Genomic DNA, 19694 nt, shown 5'->3' with positions numbered 1-19694 from the left:
GGGCAGCAGGAGCCGAGGTCAGTGAGGAAACCGAGCTAGAGTGCTTGGTCCCACAGGCGATGTAAGGACGCTGGCACTGAGACCCATGGGGAGCCGGGAGAATCACAGTGGGCTGGGTGGCTTGATTTAGTCCCTCACAGCTGATCTGAGACAAAGCTGTTCTGCAGCGAGGAGCAGCTAATGTGGGGCGGTGCCAGGTTCTCTAAACTTGTTGAAAAGGTCTGGGAAAGAGGCTGGGACGAGGGACCTCGGGCGGCTGGGATGAAGGCACAGTGTCCCTGAGACACAAGCTACCCACATTGTCCCAGATGGGCTTGAGGCCAAAGTTGATGTTTGTTTTGTAGACTGCATTGTGACCCAGCAGGAGACGGGAGACAGCCTCTGTGAAAAGGAGCCTGGACTGAGAAGTCAAGCAGAAGCAAGCACAACAGACAAGCAAGGACGGAGGGGGAATAGAAAAGACATTTGGGCTTGTAGGTCTTTGTTCCCACTGGGCCCTGGCATGGACAGAACCCCCCAGCCACCTAAGAGGGTAGGGGTTTTCTTTCAAAGACAGGATTCTGGCTGGGACAGCAGCACAGGAGGGGTTATCCCTGAGTGACCTGTGAGGTCACAGTACTGAGCAGTCAGCTCCAAAGCAATACAAAAAAAGCAAGAAAAAGGGTTCAGTTTTACCCTGGTGGCTCTCTGAATGTCACACAAGGAGGTAGCCCTTGGCAGCCAAGCAGCAAAATCAGGAAGCCAGAGGGTAGGGCACTCGATTCCTCCATTGCTGGGAGACCAGCCAAGACATGGCAGCTTCTGCCTGAGCTGGTCTACTGGGGAGGTGGCTAGCTGCCCTTTCTGCTTCCCCACAATCCTTCACACACTACAGCTGCCGATGCCTGAACTGTACAGAACTCATTTCTCCAGTTTGGTGGTTCTCGACTGGGGTGCTCTTTGAAATCAATCAGGGAGCTTGTCAGCACTGCGGCAGCTGGGCCCCCATCCAGACCCGCTGAGTTCAGAGTTGTCAGCATGTCCCCTGGAGATCCCCATGCCACCCTTGTTAAGGAACCGGCTAAGGCTTTGGACTCTCACTGCAAGTGCCTGTGCAGGAGTTGGGAGAATTGGTATGTCCTCACAGCCCCAGCTGGCCCTGCAGACACCGAGGGTCACTGTAATGAAGGGGCTCGGAGACTTGCAGCAAGGAATACACACTCTCTGGGAAGCCAGAGCTGCCTGCAGTTGGCCTTCATTGGATGCTTGGTAGAAGCTGTGCAATGCTATCCCCTCGTGGCTGTAACCGTACCTCACAGAGGTCTTCACAATTCCTGTTCCAGATGGGACTTGGCCTGGAGGAGGGGGGAAGTCTCCTTGGGCTGTGCTGCTGGTAAGCAGAGCTAGGATTGGAACCCGGCTCTGCCTAGTTTCAAAGCTGGAGTTGGAGGCAGTTCCAGCGGCGAAGGGAGCCACAGGCAGCTCACTGAAGTCTGTACTGACTTACCCTAAGCGGGTGAAGGTGGTGCTCTTTCCCATGAATGACTTTCTGTAGCATGGCCAAAATGAAGCCTGAGTTCCTCCCCAGGTACTGGCTTGTGAAGACTGCCCTTTACTGCCCAAACACAACTGAGTCCCCACTGGGCATGGACAACTTACCCACTGGCTATGAGCAGTAGCCAGCCTGCTACACCCAGGCCATTTCATGGGACTCCTGGGAGCAACAGGCCCCAGGGACTCAGGCAGGCAACACCAACAATCCCAACCACATTGTGAAGTTGAGAGAGACCCTCTGGGCTTCCATAGGACAGAATCTGTGAGGCGTAACAGCCACCGTTTGGTCAGGGCCCAGCACAGGAGGAGTCAGTGGGCTCCGCTGCTCTCCTATACCAGACTGGGTATTAGGGCAACGAGGCATTTCCTTAGCTACCCAGCACATTCTTTCAACACCCACTCTGTGCCTTCTTGGACTAAACTACCTCATAGAGCCACAGATCACTCAGCCTCATCTTGTTTGTGGCGTCCAAGTGTCTGCACTTACGGAGATGGATAGTGCCAGCTGCTCAATCACCACGGTGGTCAGCGAGCGTCCGGCTTCCCAATCAGACCATTGCCTGGGCAATGGCTCACATTTATTGTCAACTGGAGTCATCAGACTGATGGTGCACTGTGCCATTATCCATCTCGGTATTGGCTTGTGGAGTACCTTAGCTGCACACGGCACGCCTGCACCTCAGCTGTGCTGAAGAAGCCTGTGGACACACGCCCGACAGTTCCTGGAACCCATTCCCTGCACACACTGCCTGTCATCCCTCAGGGAGAATAGATGATCTCTGAGGGGAGAGAGGCAACACTTTAATACAAGCACAGATGTCTATCTCGGGGAAAAATCACACGCCAGTCAGCCCCTTCTACTCTTCTGTGTGAGTAATCCTCTCTTCTACCCTGGGCTGCTGCCCCAAATCACATGCCTGGGACGCACTCTTCCTGTTCCTCATCACTTTCCCTGAGGAGGAGGCGGGTTACAGAGGGGTGCAGTGTGCACGTGGTCAATCAGCAACATGAGGGAGACCCCTGGAATACTCCATACTCACACTTGCATGAGCTTGACTTCACGGCCACCCCTGCCCAACTGGGAGCTCTCTCCCGCTCACATGGAGCAGTTCACAGACCTTTCTGTACTTCCCACGATTCTCTGATCTACCCATGATCCTCTGTCCGCATATCTCTTCACAATTCTTCATGTCTCCAAGATCCTTTTCTCAAAGCACCTCATAGTTTATATTTATTTATTTTTTATTTGGTTTTTCGAGACAGGGTTTCCCTGTGTAATAGTCCTAGCTGTCCTGAAACTAGCTCTTGTAGACCAGGCTGGCCTCAAACTCACAGGTATTCACCTGCCTCTGCCTCCCGAGTGCTAGGATTAAAGGCATGCGCCACCACTGCCTGGCCAGCACCTCATATTTTATAATCCTCCCTCCATGTGCTGGAGAGACAGCTCAGTGGTTGAGAGCACACTCTGCTCTCCCAGATGACCTGAGTTCAGTTCTGAGCTCACCACTGCCTATAACTCTAGACACCCTCTGCTGGCCTCCCTGGACAATGCACTGATGTACACAAACCCTCACACAGACACAGACACACACACATAATTAAAAATAACAAAAATAATCTTAAAAATACTCTCTCCTGCCCTTTCAGATTCATGAACCTATAGTTACCACATAGCTGCATTGTAGCGGCTATCCAGAAGGAAATAAGTAAGAACTGGACATCCCGAGAACCTGCTACCTCTCTCCCAGCTGGAGCCAGGCAGCATGGCTCTGTGTGTCACGACATGCAGGTCTTTGGAAAGTGTGGCTGCCTATGCCACGGAGTGATCCGGGCCTTCTCTCATACGAAGATCTGAATGATACTGACGCTGGCCATACTTGACTGGCTTTGCCCGGAAGTTTAAAGGTTTTTAGGATTGATTTGGGGACTCTTATGAAGAGTCTCTTGTTACTTTGGTTGACTTGGCAATCATCTGTCATACACTAGAGCCACACATGAGCTCCAAGGTGGGCCACACTGCAGAACTGGGACCTCATCAATGGGCAAGAGCTGGTCGAGCAGCCCAGATTCTCCTGTAACCTCACAAGGGCCAAAGCAGATGCCTTGGGGATAAGCTTTGAAAAGAAAGAACTAGACATTTTTCAAGTCAGACAGACTGTGGTGGTGCATACCTTTAATCCCAGCACTCGGGAGGCAGAGGCAGGTGGATCTCTGTGAGTTCGAGGCCAGCCTGGTCTACAAGAGCTAGTTCCAGGACAGGCTACACAGAGAAACCTTGTGTCAAAAAACCAAGAAGAAGAAGAAGGAGAAGGAGGAGGAGGATGACAGCAGCAGCAGCAACAACAACAACAGACATTTTCCTCCAGTTCACAACAACAACAACAGACATTTTCCTCCAGTTCACAACAACAACAACAACAACAACAACAGACATTTTCCTCCAGTTCACAACAACAACAGACATTTTCCTCCAGTTCACAACAACAACAGACATTTTCCTCCAGTTCACAACAACAACAACAACAACAACAACAACAACAACAGACATTTTCCTCCAGTTCACAACAACAACAACAACAACAACAACAACAACAACAACAACAGACATTTTCCTCCAGTTCACAACAACAACAACAACAGACATTTTCCTCCAGTTCACAACAACAACAACAACAACAGACATTTTCCTCCAGTTCACAACAACAACAACAACAACAATAGACATTTTCCTCCAGTTCACAACAACAACAACAACAGACATTTTCCTCCAGTTCACATCTTCCTTTGAATCGAGGGAAGGGTGTAAGGAGATGTGCTCTCTTCTCCCAGCAGGTGGAAGCTTGATGGGAACCCCATGGTCCAAGTGTGTCTGAGTGAGAAGTGAACACTAAAGGCTTGGGAGAATTCAGTCACCACTATGTTGTTTCTGAACCCAGAGCTGGGAAGAGATGTACAGGGCGGCTCTGATGAGTTGTGAGCCGGCTGCAGCACACCTCTAGATTCTCTTGCACACTCCAGGAGCCCAAGATCATTTTAGATAAGGATCCGGGTGGAACAGGACCCTGGGAGAAATGAAGGAGTAGGCCACTGCTGCCTGGAGCTTCATGACAGCTGTGTCTATTTCATCCACGTACCAAACTCACCTCTCTTGCCCCCTCCCTTTGACCCTGGGGAACTGGTTGGTGGAAAGGTGGCCTTCCTTGGCTGGGTATCCTACCTAGTTTTGGTCAATGGTGACCATTAGTAGGCAACTGTAGGGTTAGGCCCGCCCCTAAGGGGGCGGACTCGCCTCTGGTGAATGTTTATTGATAAATTGCGAGTGCAGAAGCCTGCGCTCCCCTTCCTGTTTCCTGTGCTCCACAGGAACCTTGGTTTCGTGTGTCTGGTTTTTCCATTAAAGTTGTGCAAATATTTATTACAATTTGTCTTCATTAATCTAAGCCGCCACAGGCAACAGTGGGGAGGGAAAAGACAGAAGCCCAGACAGCCGAGGAGGAGTAGATGTCTCTGCGTCAGGACTCGACGGTCACATTCAAGCTTCAGCTGTGTCAGATGGCCAAGGTTTCCATGCCTCCCTCCCTGTCCTCATGTTCCAGTTACTGCTCAATCTTTGCAGCCCTTGGGCCTTGGGGTAACAACACTTCCTGCCTTGTTGTTTGTTGGTATCTCTGGGTCCTAGGTGACCTTGTGACTTTGCTACACTCACCCACACTTTGGGAATTAGCCTTCATTCAGTCTTCACAATACCTAATACGAATACTGCTGTCTACTTCCTGCCAGGACCCCTGGCCACATCGGTACACTGTCCAAGTAAGTGCATGTCCTCAAGTCGCAGATGCGCTGGTGGAGGAACTCCAGAGACCCCAGAAGAGGAAGAGTCAGGTCATAGCCATGGCAGAGCAGTACCAGATAGGAGATATCTGTGCCAACTGGCCTTCCTCCCAAACCCTCCTTGTGGAGACAGAGCCTTAACAGGTGGAGCAAGGAAGAGTTTTAGAGTGGAGAAGCTGACCACAGACATAGCTGGCCTTAGCTGGACTTAAAAGAGAGATGTTTTATCTTTGAGAGAAATTCAAATTACTAGATCTGCAATTAAACACACAATGGACCACTTTAACTGGTTGTTTTTGTGATGAACAGTAACTGACCAATTGAATTGTGGGGTCACTCAGTTTCCAGTTGAGATATAGAAGAAAGACCTCCTGTAAGCGAGAGAGAGAGAGAGAGAGAGAGAGAGAGAGAGAGAGAGAGAGAGAGATTGATTCGTGTGTATATTCCTCTGCTCCATTCAACATGCTGGTCCTGCTAACTGCAGCTGTAAAGCCCACTAGAAATGACCACATGCTTGGAGGAAAGAACAAGACCTGGTACACTTACGCTTTTACCATTAAGTGACCATGACATACCCATATGAGGGACTCGAGTTGAATTTGAATAGCACTGGGATTCTCATTTTATTATCAAGTCAACCACCACAGCGAGTCTACAGAAACAGCACTTTCTGTTTAAAGTTCTGAACCCTTAAAGTCTAATCTGCCATTGAGCTCTGGGGATTACCAGAAACCATTTCAACAAAGCTCAAAGCATGGTCTGTGCCACCTCTATGTTTGGAAACCTCTAAATAATTTAGCATGGCTATTTCTATTATTACTTCTAATAAACCATCGCAGAGCTGGTGGGAGCTTTTTGCAGCCCCCACCATACACATCCTCCACATCTCCCCAAAATGTCAGAATTTGGTTGCAAGCCACCAGCCTTATCTTCCTGCTCAGTTTCTCACTGTCTATGTTTACTGTCCCTTAAGCACCATAGAGCAGTGGAAGGCCACACATGTGAATGGATGAGAAAGGAAAGATGTTGGGTGGGGAGGGAAGCAGGGTGGGTCTGGGAGGAGTGGGGAGAGGGTGAAGATTGGCCAAGTTCATTGTGCAAAATTCTCACAGATCTAATATGTTTTTTAAGAAAGAGCAGGGCCGGGGAGATGGTTCAAGTGGGTAAAACAGATGCTATCAAAGTGTGAGGATCCGAGTTCAAGTCCACAGAACCACATAAAGCCAGGTGTGGCAGCTTACAGTTTTAAACCCAGCACTCCTGTGGTGAGCTGGGAAGCTGAGACAGGGGGATCCCGGGAAGGTTATGAATGAGCTAACCTAGCCTAGTGAGCACATGGATGACCTAGCATAGTAGCTGCAACTGCATGGATGAGCTAGCCTGGTAACAACATGAATGAGCTATACTGGTGAGTGCATGGATGGGCTAGCCTAGCCTAGTGAGCCATGGATGAGCTAGCCTGGTTACTGTGTGAATAAGCTAGCCTAGTGAGTGTATAGATGGGCTAGCCTAGCCTAGTGAGTGCATGGATGAGCTAGCTTGGTGAGTGCATGAGTGGGCTAGCCTAGTGACTGCATAGCTAAGCTAGACTGGTGAATGCATGGATGGGCTAGCCTGGTGAGTGCATAAATGAGCTAGCCTGGTGACTGCAGTAACAAACAAAAGACCTCGTCTCAAACAAGGTGGAAAGATGAGACCCAACACCCAAGGTTGTCCTCTGCCCTCCACACATGCTTGTGGCATGTACTGTAGCATGCATGTGCCTTCTCACACACACAGGCACACAATATACACAAGCATACAGATACACACATACAAAGAATGGAAAAATCACAAAGCAGTTTCTCATCCTAGTAAGAGGCTGCCTAGGTATCCTCTCCACAAAGGTGTGAGGACCTGCACACCCAGACATGTTCCCAGCATGACATGGATGCAAACACCCCGCTCTTCACTAGGGAGGGACATGGGAAGGCTCGGGATTACACAAAGGGCCACCCTTTCTGTGCTTGACTTGAGGGCGTTTTCAACAAAGCCACAGGCAGAAGCCTTGTGAAATCTGTGCACTTTCTGCAAACAGCAGCAGACCATCTGCCTGAATTGGGCTTGGGAACCATCCCGGTACCCTGAACTGGGCTTGGGAACCATCCCGGGGCCCTGAACTGGGCTTGGAAACCATGCTGGGATCCTGACTGGGCTTGGGAACCATGCCGGGACCTGAACTGGGCTTGGGGACCACCCTGGACCCTTGCTACTTACATACAGTTTCTGCTCACTGTCATCGGCACTCCTGAGGGGTGAGCCTCCTCTCTTGGTCCCTCAGAGTCCACTGTAGACATGTGTTAAACACTTTGTCTCTACCTCAAGCATACTGGATGTCTGGGGCTACTGGTCTCCCACCCCCAATCACACTCAGGCCTGGGAGTATATGTGCATGGTTTGTCCTGTATTTCTCTCAAATTGTGGTGCCCGGATGATCTTAATGAAATGGGGCAAGCTGAAGCACAGGCTCTCTGAAGAACAGGGAGCCACAAGAGGTCACTGCAGGAGCTTTTTGAGGGAGCAAAGCTCTTGAAGGATGAGCTGGAGGAAGGGAGGGGACAGCCCACAGAGACCGTTAACTTCCTTAAGGCCCTATGAGGGACTTAGTGAGTCACCTTCAAGAGCATGTGCCAGGCTGGTGATGAGTCAAGGGTCCTTCTTGTTGCTGAGGCTGGCAGGACAGGGGTGAGGCAGAGGGAGAAGGACTCGGAAGAGTAGGATTTAAGGGGTCCCTGATGCCCGTAGGACCTGGCGGTGTCTTTGGATCTTCTCGTTGCTGTGAGTACTGGAGAAACTGGGGATGAAGCAGGGCCACAACACTGGCAGGAGCCGCTTTCACTGGGGCTGGGTTGATGGTAAGTGTGTGGACTGGTGTGTGCCCCCTCTCTGATAGGCTGCTTGTGCCCCAGTTTGTGAGTCTCCCAAAGGCCAAGTGGTTCTGAAGGAGTCAGGTCATCACGGGCTCCCTGCACTGTGTCAGAGCCTCCAGTGATATCCCTAACAGGGTCATGTGGGTGGGTTCAGACAGTTCCCCAGGGCCTGAGCAAAGCTTGGGGAGAAAGGTGGCTCCTACATGGAGCCAAGAGGCAGGGGGTACAGGCAGGAGCCTTCCTGTCAAGGTTGGGCCTGATCTCCATACATGGTTGTCTTATCAAGACGTCCTTGCTGAGATGTGTTCCATGGCCCAACTGTTCTTGCTTGGGGAGGAGCAGGCCCAACTCAGGGCATAGTTATTACAGTTATCCTTTCTACCATGCACACACGACACCACACACACACACACATACATACAACATACACACACATAGAGACACATACATAACATACACACACATATATACACACCACACACATATATACAACATACCTACACACTTACACATATACACACATGCATACACAACACACACACACACACACACGTTCAGCCTTAGTCTACTTCACACTCTCTTCTGTGGTTCCAGATACAGGCAGCTCTTTAACACTCAGCGCTGTCCGAGGTCTCAGTGACGAGTGCCAGAGGCCATTCCTTTGCTTTGTCCCCAAAGCTGTGGTGGCTGTCCTCTCCTGACACTCTTCTCACCGTGTTTAGGGGTGTCTTGCATGCTTTAAGTTCTAACCTCAGTTCTTGTTAAGAGTTTGATCATGAGTGGAATGTGACCTAGACCTTCGTCAAGAGGAGAGGAGAGGCCTCGGCAGGCAGATGCATTCCCTGTGGAAGGCTCTCACGTTTATCCCCCTCCCTATGACTGTCAGAAAGCAGGGTACCTGGATCCTGTCATCCTGGCTGCTCATGTAAACACTTTACGCAAGTTATGCTTTAATGTCAGATGTCTCGCTTTTATGGAAGGTTGATACAAGAATCATCTGGTTGAACAACACCAGGATGTCTTTTACAAAACTGCAGTTGAAGACATCATTCCCGGTGTCACTAGGTGTCCTTCACATGACACCATTCCTGTGACCCTAGGTGTCCTTCACATGACACCATTCCTGTGACCCTAGGTGTCCTTCACATGACACCATTCCCGTGTCACTAGCTGTCTGTCCTTCACATGACATCATTCCTGGTGTCACTAGGTGTCTGTCCTTCACATGACATCATTCCTGGTGTCACTAGGTGTCGTTCACATGACACCATTCCTGGTGTCACTAGGTGTCCTTCACATGACACCATTCCCGTGTCACTAGGTGTCCTTCACATGACATCATTCCGGTGTCACTAGGTGTCCTTCACATGACATCATTCCGGTGTCACTAGGTGTCCTTCACATGACATCATTCCGGTGTCACTAGGTGTCCTTCACATGACATCATTCCGGTGTCACTAGGTGTCCTTCACATGACATCATTCCGGTGTCACTAGGTGTCTGTCCTTCACATGACATCATTCCGGTGTCACTAGGTGTCTGTCCTTCACATGACATCATTCTGGTGTCACTAGGTGTCTGTCCTTCACATGACATCATTCTGGTGTCACTAGGTGTCCTTCACATGACATCATTCTGGTGTCACTAGGTGTCCTTCACATGACATCACTCTGGTGTCACTTGGTGTTTTTTACATGAGGATCCACACAATAAATTCTGTCTTGTGCTTAGTTTCCAGGAAGAAATTCTATCTCTGCAGATAAATTAGTTAGTGTGCTCCCTGCTGTCAGAAAATGAAAACTCAGGAATTCTGGGTGCTTCTTTTTGCTCTGCGGCTAGACAAGAGAGAGCCAAATTTATTGCCTGTGTGTGTAATTTGCTCAGCTGCGAGGTCCAAAAGCACTTACTCCTTCCACTTCTTTTAAATGGACTTATTTTATTTTATGTTCAAATGTCTCATTGTACTGTTGTGAGATGTGTGGGTATGGAAGCATCTGGGGATGCATCTGTTGGCCCATTGATCTGGCCTGTTTACTGCTGGGAACACGAAGCTGAATTCCTCCACACCCAGCTTTCAAGGAGTTCATGTTTTAATGCGGAGAATAGCTTGGATATTATTAGTCATTATAAAATGAGGCTGGTGAGCTCAGAAACACACAGGACTTAGGAAAACAAGACCTGGGAGAAGAGGCTGGGTGGGGGTGAGGGCAGAGGCCACGGAAGTCTGTCTAGAAGGGGTCAAGGCTGAGCATGTTCGTTGCATGCAAGGGAAAGGACAGGGGATGGAGACGTCGGCAGCTCAAAGTTGACCTCTTCTCAGTACTCAACCACTTCTAGCTAGACTAGAGATTGGCAGCTCAAAGCTGACCTCTTCTCAGTACTCATCCACTTCTAGCTAGACTAGAGATTCTGGGAGGGCAGGCTTAGCTCTGTGCCCCTGTACGGACACCAGGACGCCAGGCAAAGTCGTAGGGTAGTAAGTACAGTGTGGTAGCTGGCAGAGCTTGAATCAACCAGGCTATCTGGTTATGCATCTATAACCACTAACCACTTTGAGCCTTAGCCATAATGTGGGGACCAGCCTTGTGAGGCCTGGGCTGGGGATCGGAAAGGACAGAGCAGGCTTGCCTGAACTTGGGCATTGCTTCCCAGGTCCTGGGTAAAACCTAACCCTGCATTGACTGTTTTTCCCACCACACTGCTTATGAAAGCTAGAGAAGAAGGGTTTACCTCCTAGGGATTTGTGAGTATTAAAGGAGACATGCTGTGAAACTCCTCAGAGACACAGGCTAGTTGTCTCTTCTGGTCCATCAGCCATTGTACCATTCCAGGTAGTGAGGAGAATACAGATGCACACACCCTCTCAACTCTCCAAGTAATGCTTGTACTAAGATAATATCAAGGCATTTGTCCCAAGCTAGCATGCAGCACCCAGTTCTCCTCTCAGCCATGTCTGTTGCTGATGCTCTTACAAGTGGCCATTGATATGTCTCTTCAAGGCCACCCTTGCATCTCTCAGGCTGCCACATCCAGGGGGCTCACAGGGCTCAATGCTGGTCCTGCCTCATGCCACAATCTCCATGAGTTTCCTTGTCCACATCCTTTGGGCAGGTACAACAGGAGAGCCCTGACGTGTGTTTGTAGCCGGAGATGAGGAGATAGCTGGCCACATGGGTGCTTGTCTGTACATCAGTGCCGTGCTAGCAAAAGCAGCAACACGGGGGGAAGCCCTTGTTTAGATTTGCCCATTCCTCGTGCATTCTCCCACCATGGCTGACTTTAGGCTGTTGTGCGGTGTCAATAAATTTGGACTTGAGGAAATGCAGAACAGCGCACACTGTGCAGACCACGCCCCTCACATAAAGATTGGTGGCTGCAGATAACTCCAAATGCATGGATAATAATTAGCAAAGAATGAAATTTAAGGTTTTGTTGCTTTTGTTTTAAAATATAATGCATCTATAAACTTACATAATTTGATTCTCAACCTCAGCTGTGTTGAATAACAGCAACCTATATTTCCGACACATCACCAGCCAGTTCTTGTGACGTAGAACGAGCCAGCTCCAGCACACCCCTGGATTCCCCTCATCAAGGCAATGATGTCTTCCAAATGGCGCCTCTCACATCACCACTGAAACTGGGTTCCTTGGCATATAGGGTTGTCTATGCGTGAAGTTCCTCGGACACTGATCTGTTTTGCATATAGGGATGTGTCCTTATGCAGGCTGTCCTGGCCAACCTTTCCTGCTTAGATTGGGCCGGTTCTTAGGGTACCCCCAACCAGTAACCTCCACAGAAACCTAAGGACATGCAGAAAGACTAATGATCAGGCCTAAAAAGAAGGGTGAGGCAAAGGCAGAGGGAGCGCAAACTGAAGGCAGAGGAGCCAATGCTGCCTGGCTAGTCACTGCCTAATTCTTGCACTAGAAGCTCAAATGACAGGACAGGACAGCAGACCACAGACCATACCAACCTACCGAGGGCTATTCCAAAGTCCTAGCCTTTGACACAGTGCGGGTTACAGTGTGAGGGTGGAGGAAAAACCTCCCATACTGACAAGAACCCCATGTGCACTGGGGTCTGTGGGGCCACAGCTATTAGACAGTTGCCTCAGGCTCCTGGACAGCAACCTGGAGTCAAGTCCCTAAAGCGGCAGCTGGGAGATGTTGGAACCTCATCTCTAATTGGGATAACATGCTCTTAAAATACATGGATCTTTCCGAAGCTGTTAATTAGACTTCTGCCCAAGTCCCTTCCGTCTGAAGTTTGCTGATGGCCGCCTCAGGACAGCTGGCCCTGCTGACCCTGACACTGTGCAGTGCAAAGGCCTCAGGGAGGCAGGCAGAGGAATTAAGGCTCCTGATTTCTGAGAACACCCAGAATGGCCCTCAGGGTGCCTGTCCCAGTGGGGAGGATCGACCTGGGAGGTTCTGGTCTGGGGAACATAGAGGACGGAGCAGCCCTTGCCTCAATGGTCATGCTACATGCATGCTTTTCCAGGTCCAAAGGAAAACCCACCTCTGCATTGAGTGCCATTTCCACCTTTGCATTACTTCTAATGAGCCAGCAATGTCAAAGGGGCAGGAGGGACGACTTCATGCCAGTGCCGTGCCCGGAGTGAGCCCAGGTCAGGAGGTACCACCCAGGTCGGCTGGCGTATCTTTCTAAGAGGCCGTCCTTCCTCCCCTTGGCTCCCAGAGGCATTTGGCATGGGAAAATGTCAACTCTAGGTGTTCCAAGTCCCTGGCAATGAAGTGCAGGAGTGTGGCCCTGCTGAGGCTGGCAGTGGGCGGCTCAGAGCCAGGTAGATGGCCTGGGCACACGTGTGCTGACATTCTGGCTCACCAGGTGGATGGCCTAGGCACACGTGTGCTGACTGAGGTCACTCTCATGACATTAGTTTTCTGTGCTGCTTCCCTTCCATCAGCCCTGGGTCCTGGGCTTTCTTAATTGTGAGTCATGGCAGGACCCGGACCCAGGCTATCACAAGCATGGAGGAGGGGTGCTGCTGGGTGTTTGGAACATTAGTGACCAAGTCCTGGCCAGCTGGAAAGAAAGTGAAGCGGTTTTCTAGAGCTATGTTTTGTCCGCTTTCTGGAGTGACACTATCCTCCAGGTGAGGGACATTTTCTGCGTCTGTCTGCCACTGAGGGTGCAGGCCCCTTGGAATATGATCGTGTGTGTCTACTGTTGACATTCTCAACGCACTCAAGTGAGACAACCATTGTAGGAGGCGAGGACAGAGGAATGCCCAGAGAGACCTGGGGCCGTCATCTTGTTCTAAGTGAGAACAGGCAGGCCACTGACCACCCCCCACCCCACGCCATCCCCGTCTGGAGGATGCCCTGGCCCCTCTGATGATGGTGATGATGAAAGGCCTGCTGCCCGCAGTATCACAGACACGGACGGGCTGCTGTTTGCCATGAGTCGCTATGGTTAGGACTGATGAGTCCTGCCTCTGCCTCTGCCTCTGGAAGACTCGGGATAGCACTTTAGGAGCAGGGTTCAGGCTGGGATGGGACGGGAAACCTGGGAGGATACGGAAGCAGTTGGAAGGCAGCCAACAGCCAAGTGCAGGCACACAGGTCGGGGAACTGTGTCTTCCAGAGCAGGTACAGACTCCAATGGTGCCTTCCTGACTCCCAGTGTCTGGATTATCCTGACCCTCTCCTGCTCACTCCAAGGGCTCTGCAGTATACACCCCTGCTGCGGAATATTCCCTCACACTGTTGAGGGTGTGTCACTCTGGTGGAGGTAATAAAGAACTACAAGGCAGCAGGGCCATGTGGGACTTCTAGACAGAGAGACTGCCTGGAAGAAGAAAGGCAGAGTCACCAGCCGGAGCAGAGGAAGCAGGAAGGGCAGTGCAGAGTAAAGGTAACTGAGCCACACAGAAGAACGCAGATTTAAAATATGGGTTAGTGTAAGTTTTAAGAACTAGTTAGGAACAAGCCTACGCTAAGGCAGAGCTTTCATAATAAATAGTTAAGTCTCCATGTCATTATCTGTGAGCTGGCTGGTCCTGAAAAGAAAGTTTGTCTACATGCCCCCCTTTAGCCTGAGGGCTCTGCAGTGTTAACTCTCTTCACTCTGAGGGCAGCAATACTGCTTTATTATGCAGGGATCACCCCCATTCATTCTGAGGGCAAAATACACCCCATTAATTCTGTAGGGCACCCCTATTCATTCCGAGGACAGCACACATCCCCTTAATTCTGAAGAGCACCCCCATTCATTCCGAGGGCAGCATACACTGCCGTCATTCTGCAGCCCCCCATTCATTCCGAGGACCCTGCATCATACTCACCAAGAGCTACTTGCTGCAGGTGCCGCTGGGTGATGGCATCCTTCAGCTGACCTGTCAAAGACACAAAGGAAAACCCAAAGTGAGTTCCCAACAAGCTGCAAGAAGACCTCACCTCAGGAGCACCTGAAAAACTGAGACAGAAAAAGTTGAGAGTCAGGAACCACTGGCAGGCAGAGCTTCTAAAGAGAGCCCTTCCAAGCCCCTGGCGGCGCTGGAAAGGAGAAATGCAGAAATGGGCGTTGGCGCATCCATGAATTTCACCTTAGGTCAATATCTCATGGTTTAATTATCTAAACCTGTCATTCATAATCTTTGCTGGGGCCCTGGTCTCTTAAGTAATTCCATTATTAACGAAGGCGGAGAGAGGATGTGGTCTTTTAATAACTTATAAGGCCCTCTCTTCCGTCCACTCCTTTTATTTTGAAGCTGTATGAAAAGTTGATCACTGGATGTGAGGCACATATAATCTGGTCATCTTGGTGAGGTTGCGGTGTGTGGACGGGGGTCAGTGGACCCGTGGCCACGGTGGGCCATTGTTCTGGTGTTTCCATCTCAGGAAAGAGTAGCAAAACAGTAGTGTTCAGAAGAGCAGAGAGCTGGCTGAACGAACCCCATACTCAGAACCCATGGAAAGCCGGGCAGAGTTCTCTGTGCCTGCACCCCAGTACTGCACGGGCAGAGGCAGGAGGTCTTGGGAGCTTTCTGGCCAGCCAGTCTAGCTGAATCAGTGAGTCCCACATGCAGTGAGAGACCTTGTCTCCAGAAATAAGGGAGGTGACTGAGAAAGACACAATACCAACCTCTGGCACACACGTGCACATTTGTGCAGACACACACACGAAAAAAGTACTCAGAAGATGGGGACTGGGAGGTAGCATGTCAGAGGTCATGCTCTGTGAGGGATGTCTGAGCTGGCCTGAGATATTTTGATGAAGAAGAGAAGATGAGGAGGGACCGGGACGACAAGTTCCTGGATAACTGAGCAGTGATGTGTGGATGCTTTATTCTGTTCCTCTAGGGAGTGGGTCAGGTCATAGGAAAGGCAGAGCAGTGAACTCCAGGTTCAGTGCGGGACCCTGAGGACTTGGTGTTAGGAGGAAAGAGTTCACAGGGTCAGTGCCCTCAAAGGGATCACTTGTTCTCAGTCTCCCAGGACGGCAGCAATCACCTCTCGAAGGCACCAGGCAAGAGCACGTCATGGGTGGTGAGAGAGAGAACCTGTCCTTGAAGGATTTGGGACTCAGTGACTCTGGGTTTCCTCTATCTCTAAAAACCCAAGGTTGGGGGCTTGAGACACGGACAATTCTGGGGTTAGTGTGTGTTCTGGGGCTCAGCATACTATTGTCAGCCCTGCCTATTGCAGTTCCAAGTGGGAACTGAGACCGGGACACTGGACACTGGGGGGAGCCGGGGAGCCTTGTTGCTCCCTTGTCTCCTGTATTTCCTTTAGCACATAAGGACACAGAGTTTCAAGGTGAGGGTGGGCAGATCTGAGGTATTCACAGGAGAGATCTAGGTGACTCTAGGAGAGATCTAGGGATTGAGGATGGCAGAGCTCAGCTTAATCCTAAAGAATGAGCTGGAGCCCCCATCCCAAGCAGTTTCACAATGAAGCTATATAGAACAGGCTAACAAGTGGAGCCCACATCAGCTTCTGTCATGGGGGCCAGCATGGAAAGGGGGCATTCCTGGTTGGCAGAGGACACCACACTCTCCCTGATTCGGCTGCCCCTCCAGGTTGAGCATCCTCAGTTCTTCGGAGTGGGGGTGGGGCACTGCTTCCAGATATGTGATCACCTGGGACCCTTTATTACATGAGGTGACCTCCAGACATAAATTATTTTCACTGCTTCTTCACAACTGTGGTTTTGCTGAGTTATGAATGTAAAGTAAATATCTGATAAGCTACCCTGTGAAAGTGTTGTTTGACCCCCGCCTCCAGGAGTCACGATCCACGGCTCGAGGGCTGGGTGCACCTGCCGGCTGCTCACTGCCTTCCGTATTTCCTCACTGGAGAAGGTTAGATACAGAGAGGGAGCCGAGGATGGGCCTGAGCAATAATTGCTCCCAGTTCTAAGCAGGGAAGGGTGGAACCTTGGGAGTGTGCTGGGGGAGAGCTGGGAGGAAACCTGGCTTGTTATCAATTGCTGCATTTTCATGTGCAGTTTACTTCTCTTAAAGAAGCATGATGGTTTAATTCCAGAAAGTGAAGATTTTAAAATTTTTCCCATGTTATTGCTCAACATGTAATTATCAAAGTAGCATTTCTTTGAATGATATTGTATTAGGACATTTGATTTAAAAAGAAGATGATGGGGTTGTTCATTTAAAAACTGTTAAATGGTGTTTAGTTCAGTACTAGGATAGAACTTCCAGTCATTTGGAATGGCCCTAAACACACTTCTACTGCATTTACTATGTGCTTACGGGAAGCCACGTTCTCAACTTTGATAATTATAAATCAAACGTTGATCCCTACGGGAAATGCTGAAGACCCCTTTACCCTGCAGTTCACGATAGCCAGGCTAGACTTCCCTCCCACTCCCAGCTGCCTCATTAGCATGTACATTTCCTTTTGTATTTAACAAATGGTAAAATCACGGCATACCAAAATTGTTCTCCAATACATTTGTGTGTATGTGTCTGTTTGTATGGGGGTGCACATACACATGTGGGGGCACGGGGAAGTCAGGGGGTGCACACACATGTGGGGGCATGTGGAAGTCAGGGGGTGCACACACATGTCGGGGCATGTGGAAGTCAGGGGGTGCACACACATGTCGGGGCATGGGGAAATCAGGGGGTGCACACACACATGTGGGGGTATGGGGAAATCAGGGGGTGCACACACATGTGGGGGCACGGGGAAGTCAAGCACTCAGCACATCTAAAAAGACAGGGTCTCTCACCGAGCCTGAAGGTCACTTTGACTAAGCTGGCTGGCCAGGGAGCCCCAGGAGTCAGCCTGTCTCTACCTTAGAGTTCTGGGATTCCAAGCACATCAATTGGTTTTCCATGCTAAATGGTCAGCCTTGAAAACATACATACAAATAACTTTATATGGATTGAGCAGTTTGTATTTATGTATTTAAGAATAACTAAAGAGAAAAGCGTGTGAATTTGAAAGATGGGGGCACATGGAGGATTTAGAGGGAATAACAGGAGGGGGAGAAATGATGCAATTATATTACAATTTTAAGGAATAAAAAATTTAGATGGAAATTTTAAAAAAGGAAGTTCTATTTTGAAGCCCTACAGTCCTCCCACAAAAACTCCCTCGCAATGTTCTGCAGAGGATTCTCTCCCTGTGTGTCTGACAATGTCCCTCCCTGACCAAGCTCCTCCCAGCCCTGCACCCTTCCATAGCTGCAGTCTGGCCGAGTCCGTCTCCAGTTGCCCTGCTTCCCTTTCAGTGATAGCCTCTCCATCCCTGCAGCAGGCTTTTGTAGAATGCGAGGGGTTAAGGATTTTCCATAGGACTTGGTTTGCACATGTAAATAAAAAGGGAAAATTTTCTAAACTCCAAAAATATGCAAATACTCTCAGAATAAGGGACCAAAACTGTGGCCTTTATAATATCCCATATTGATAAAGGCAGCTGTAAAATGTAATCCCCAATGCTCAATTGTGGCAAATTGACTGACATCCCCCACCATATGGCATTTGCGGTGGGAGGGCCATATCCCTAAACAAGCTTCCAAAAATAGCCTTATGGCTGATACCTAATTACACTTGCCAGCAGAGGCATTCTTCAAGCAAAGATAACAGTCACTCTAAGCGGCAGGATCTTGAAGCTCTGTGAGTTTTGGCAAAGGAGGAGCCCAGAGAGATTGCAGAATTCGCTCAGCATGAGGCATGCTGTCATTACCAAGGTGATAAATTTGCTGGCTTTCGCCAGGGTTCCTGGACATATTCCGCATATAGAGGTAGGGGTGAGATGAGATAGAAACAGAGAAGTCCCTGCCCAGGCAGGAGACAGGCTGAGAGGGAAGCAGGGAGCCCCGACTGGGGCGAGACTCAAGGAGCAGGCCAAGGAAGAAAGGAAGGAGAGCCCTCTCCATGGGACAGCAGAGCAACTAGCAATGTCCCTCTGCTGACCCTTTCTGGCCTCATCATCAGTGGCGTGAGTGGCGGGGCAGACAGGGCACTTTAAGCTAGTGCCCACTAACAGAAACATTCTGGGGCTGTGCGGCCTTACGAACACCCATATTCTGATCAGAGCACACAAAAGGGGTGGGTTGTAGGAGTGTGGGTTCTCTGGACCTATGCAGGTCCTCGGAAAAGTGTCAGCATCATGGGGAAGCAAAACTTATTCTGCATCCTGATATTTGCAGTGTTTAGGAGGTAAGAGTTTTCCTTAAACCTCACACTCAGTTTTGCATCTAAGCTTGCTTGAGATCACTCACTGAACGGAAGCTGGTCCTGGGGACAGCCATTTGTGTAGGATTCAGCAGCATGGATTCAGTATGGCTTTGCAGACTGCTTTTGGGAAGGGTTCTCCCCCCTCCCTCCCTCCCTCCTTCTTTATTTTCTTCCATTCTTTCCTTGTTTTTAAGAGACAGAGACAGTTTCTCACTATGTGGCCCTGGGTGTTCTGTTACTCTCTATGTGGACCAGGTTGGCTTTGAAATCACTGAGGTCTGCCTGTCTCTGCCCCACAAGTACTAGGACAAAAGGTGTGCCACCAAGCTCGCTCCTTCTGGGAGTTTTGTAATTCTATACTATACTGAAGATGTTTCCATTGCTATCAAGTTATAAGTATTTATCACTTATCTTCGGACATAGCACTACTCCCAGAGAGGCATGTGACAAGGTAGTAGGACACTCCACTGTAGACAGCCTAAGAAACCCAGAAAGACTCAGCAACTCGTTTGCCCACATGCCCTTTTAAAAGATGCTAAACCCTCAAGAACAATGGCAATGGGTTTTTGATCCTACTGCACGAACTGGCTTTGTGGGAGCCTAGGCAGTTTGGATGCTCACCTTACTAGACCTGGATGGAGGTGGGTGGTCCTTGGACTTCCCACAGGGCAGGGAAACTTGATTGCTCTTTGGGCTAATGAAGGAGGGGGACTTGATTGGGGGAGGAGGAGGGAAATGGGAGGCGGTGG

At 49.9% G+C, this 19694-nt stretch overlaps 1 protein-coding gene across 2 annotated transcripts in view; it reads right to left on the bottom strand.

Moving 5' to 3' along the window:
* The window catches only part of Kif6 (kinesin family member 6), a 307139-nt gene that overhangs the window by 28108 nt on the left and 259337 nt on the right, over nt 1-19694 (bottom strand). For both annotated transcript variants that reach the window (XM_050165072.1, XM_050165073.1), the window contains exon 16: nt 14584-14634. In XM_050165072.1, coding sequence (XP_050021029.1) covers nt 14584-14634 — 51 coding nt within the window. The remainder of the gene's footprint in view (nt 1-14583; nt 14635-19694) is intronic.

Source organism: Alexandromys fortis, unplaced genomic scaffold, assembly GCF_014885135.2.
Source record: "Alexandromys fortis isolate MF-2015 unplaced genomic scaffold, M_Fortis_MF-2015_v1.1 scaffold_121, whole genome shotgun sequence".
Taxonomy (NCBI): domain Eukaryota; kingdom Metazoa; phylum Chordata; class Mammalia; order Rodentia; family Cricetidae; genus Alexandromys; species Alexandromys fortis.
The sequence above is the reverse complement of the archived record's forward strand: the minus strand, read 5'-3'. Positions and strand labels throughout refer to the sequence as shown.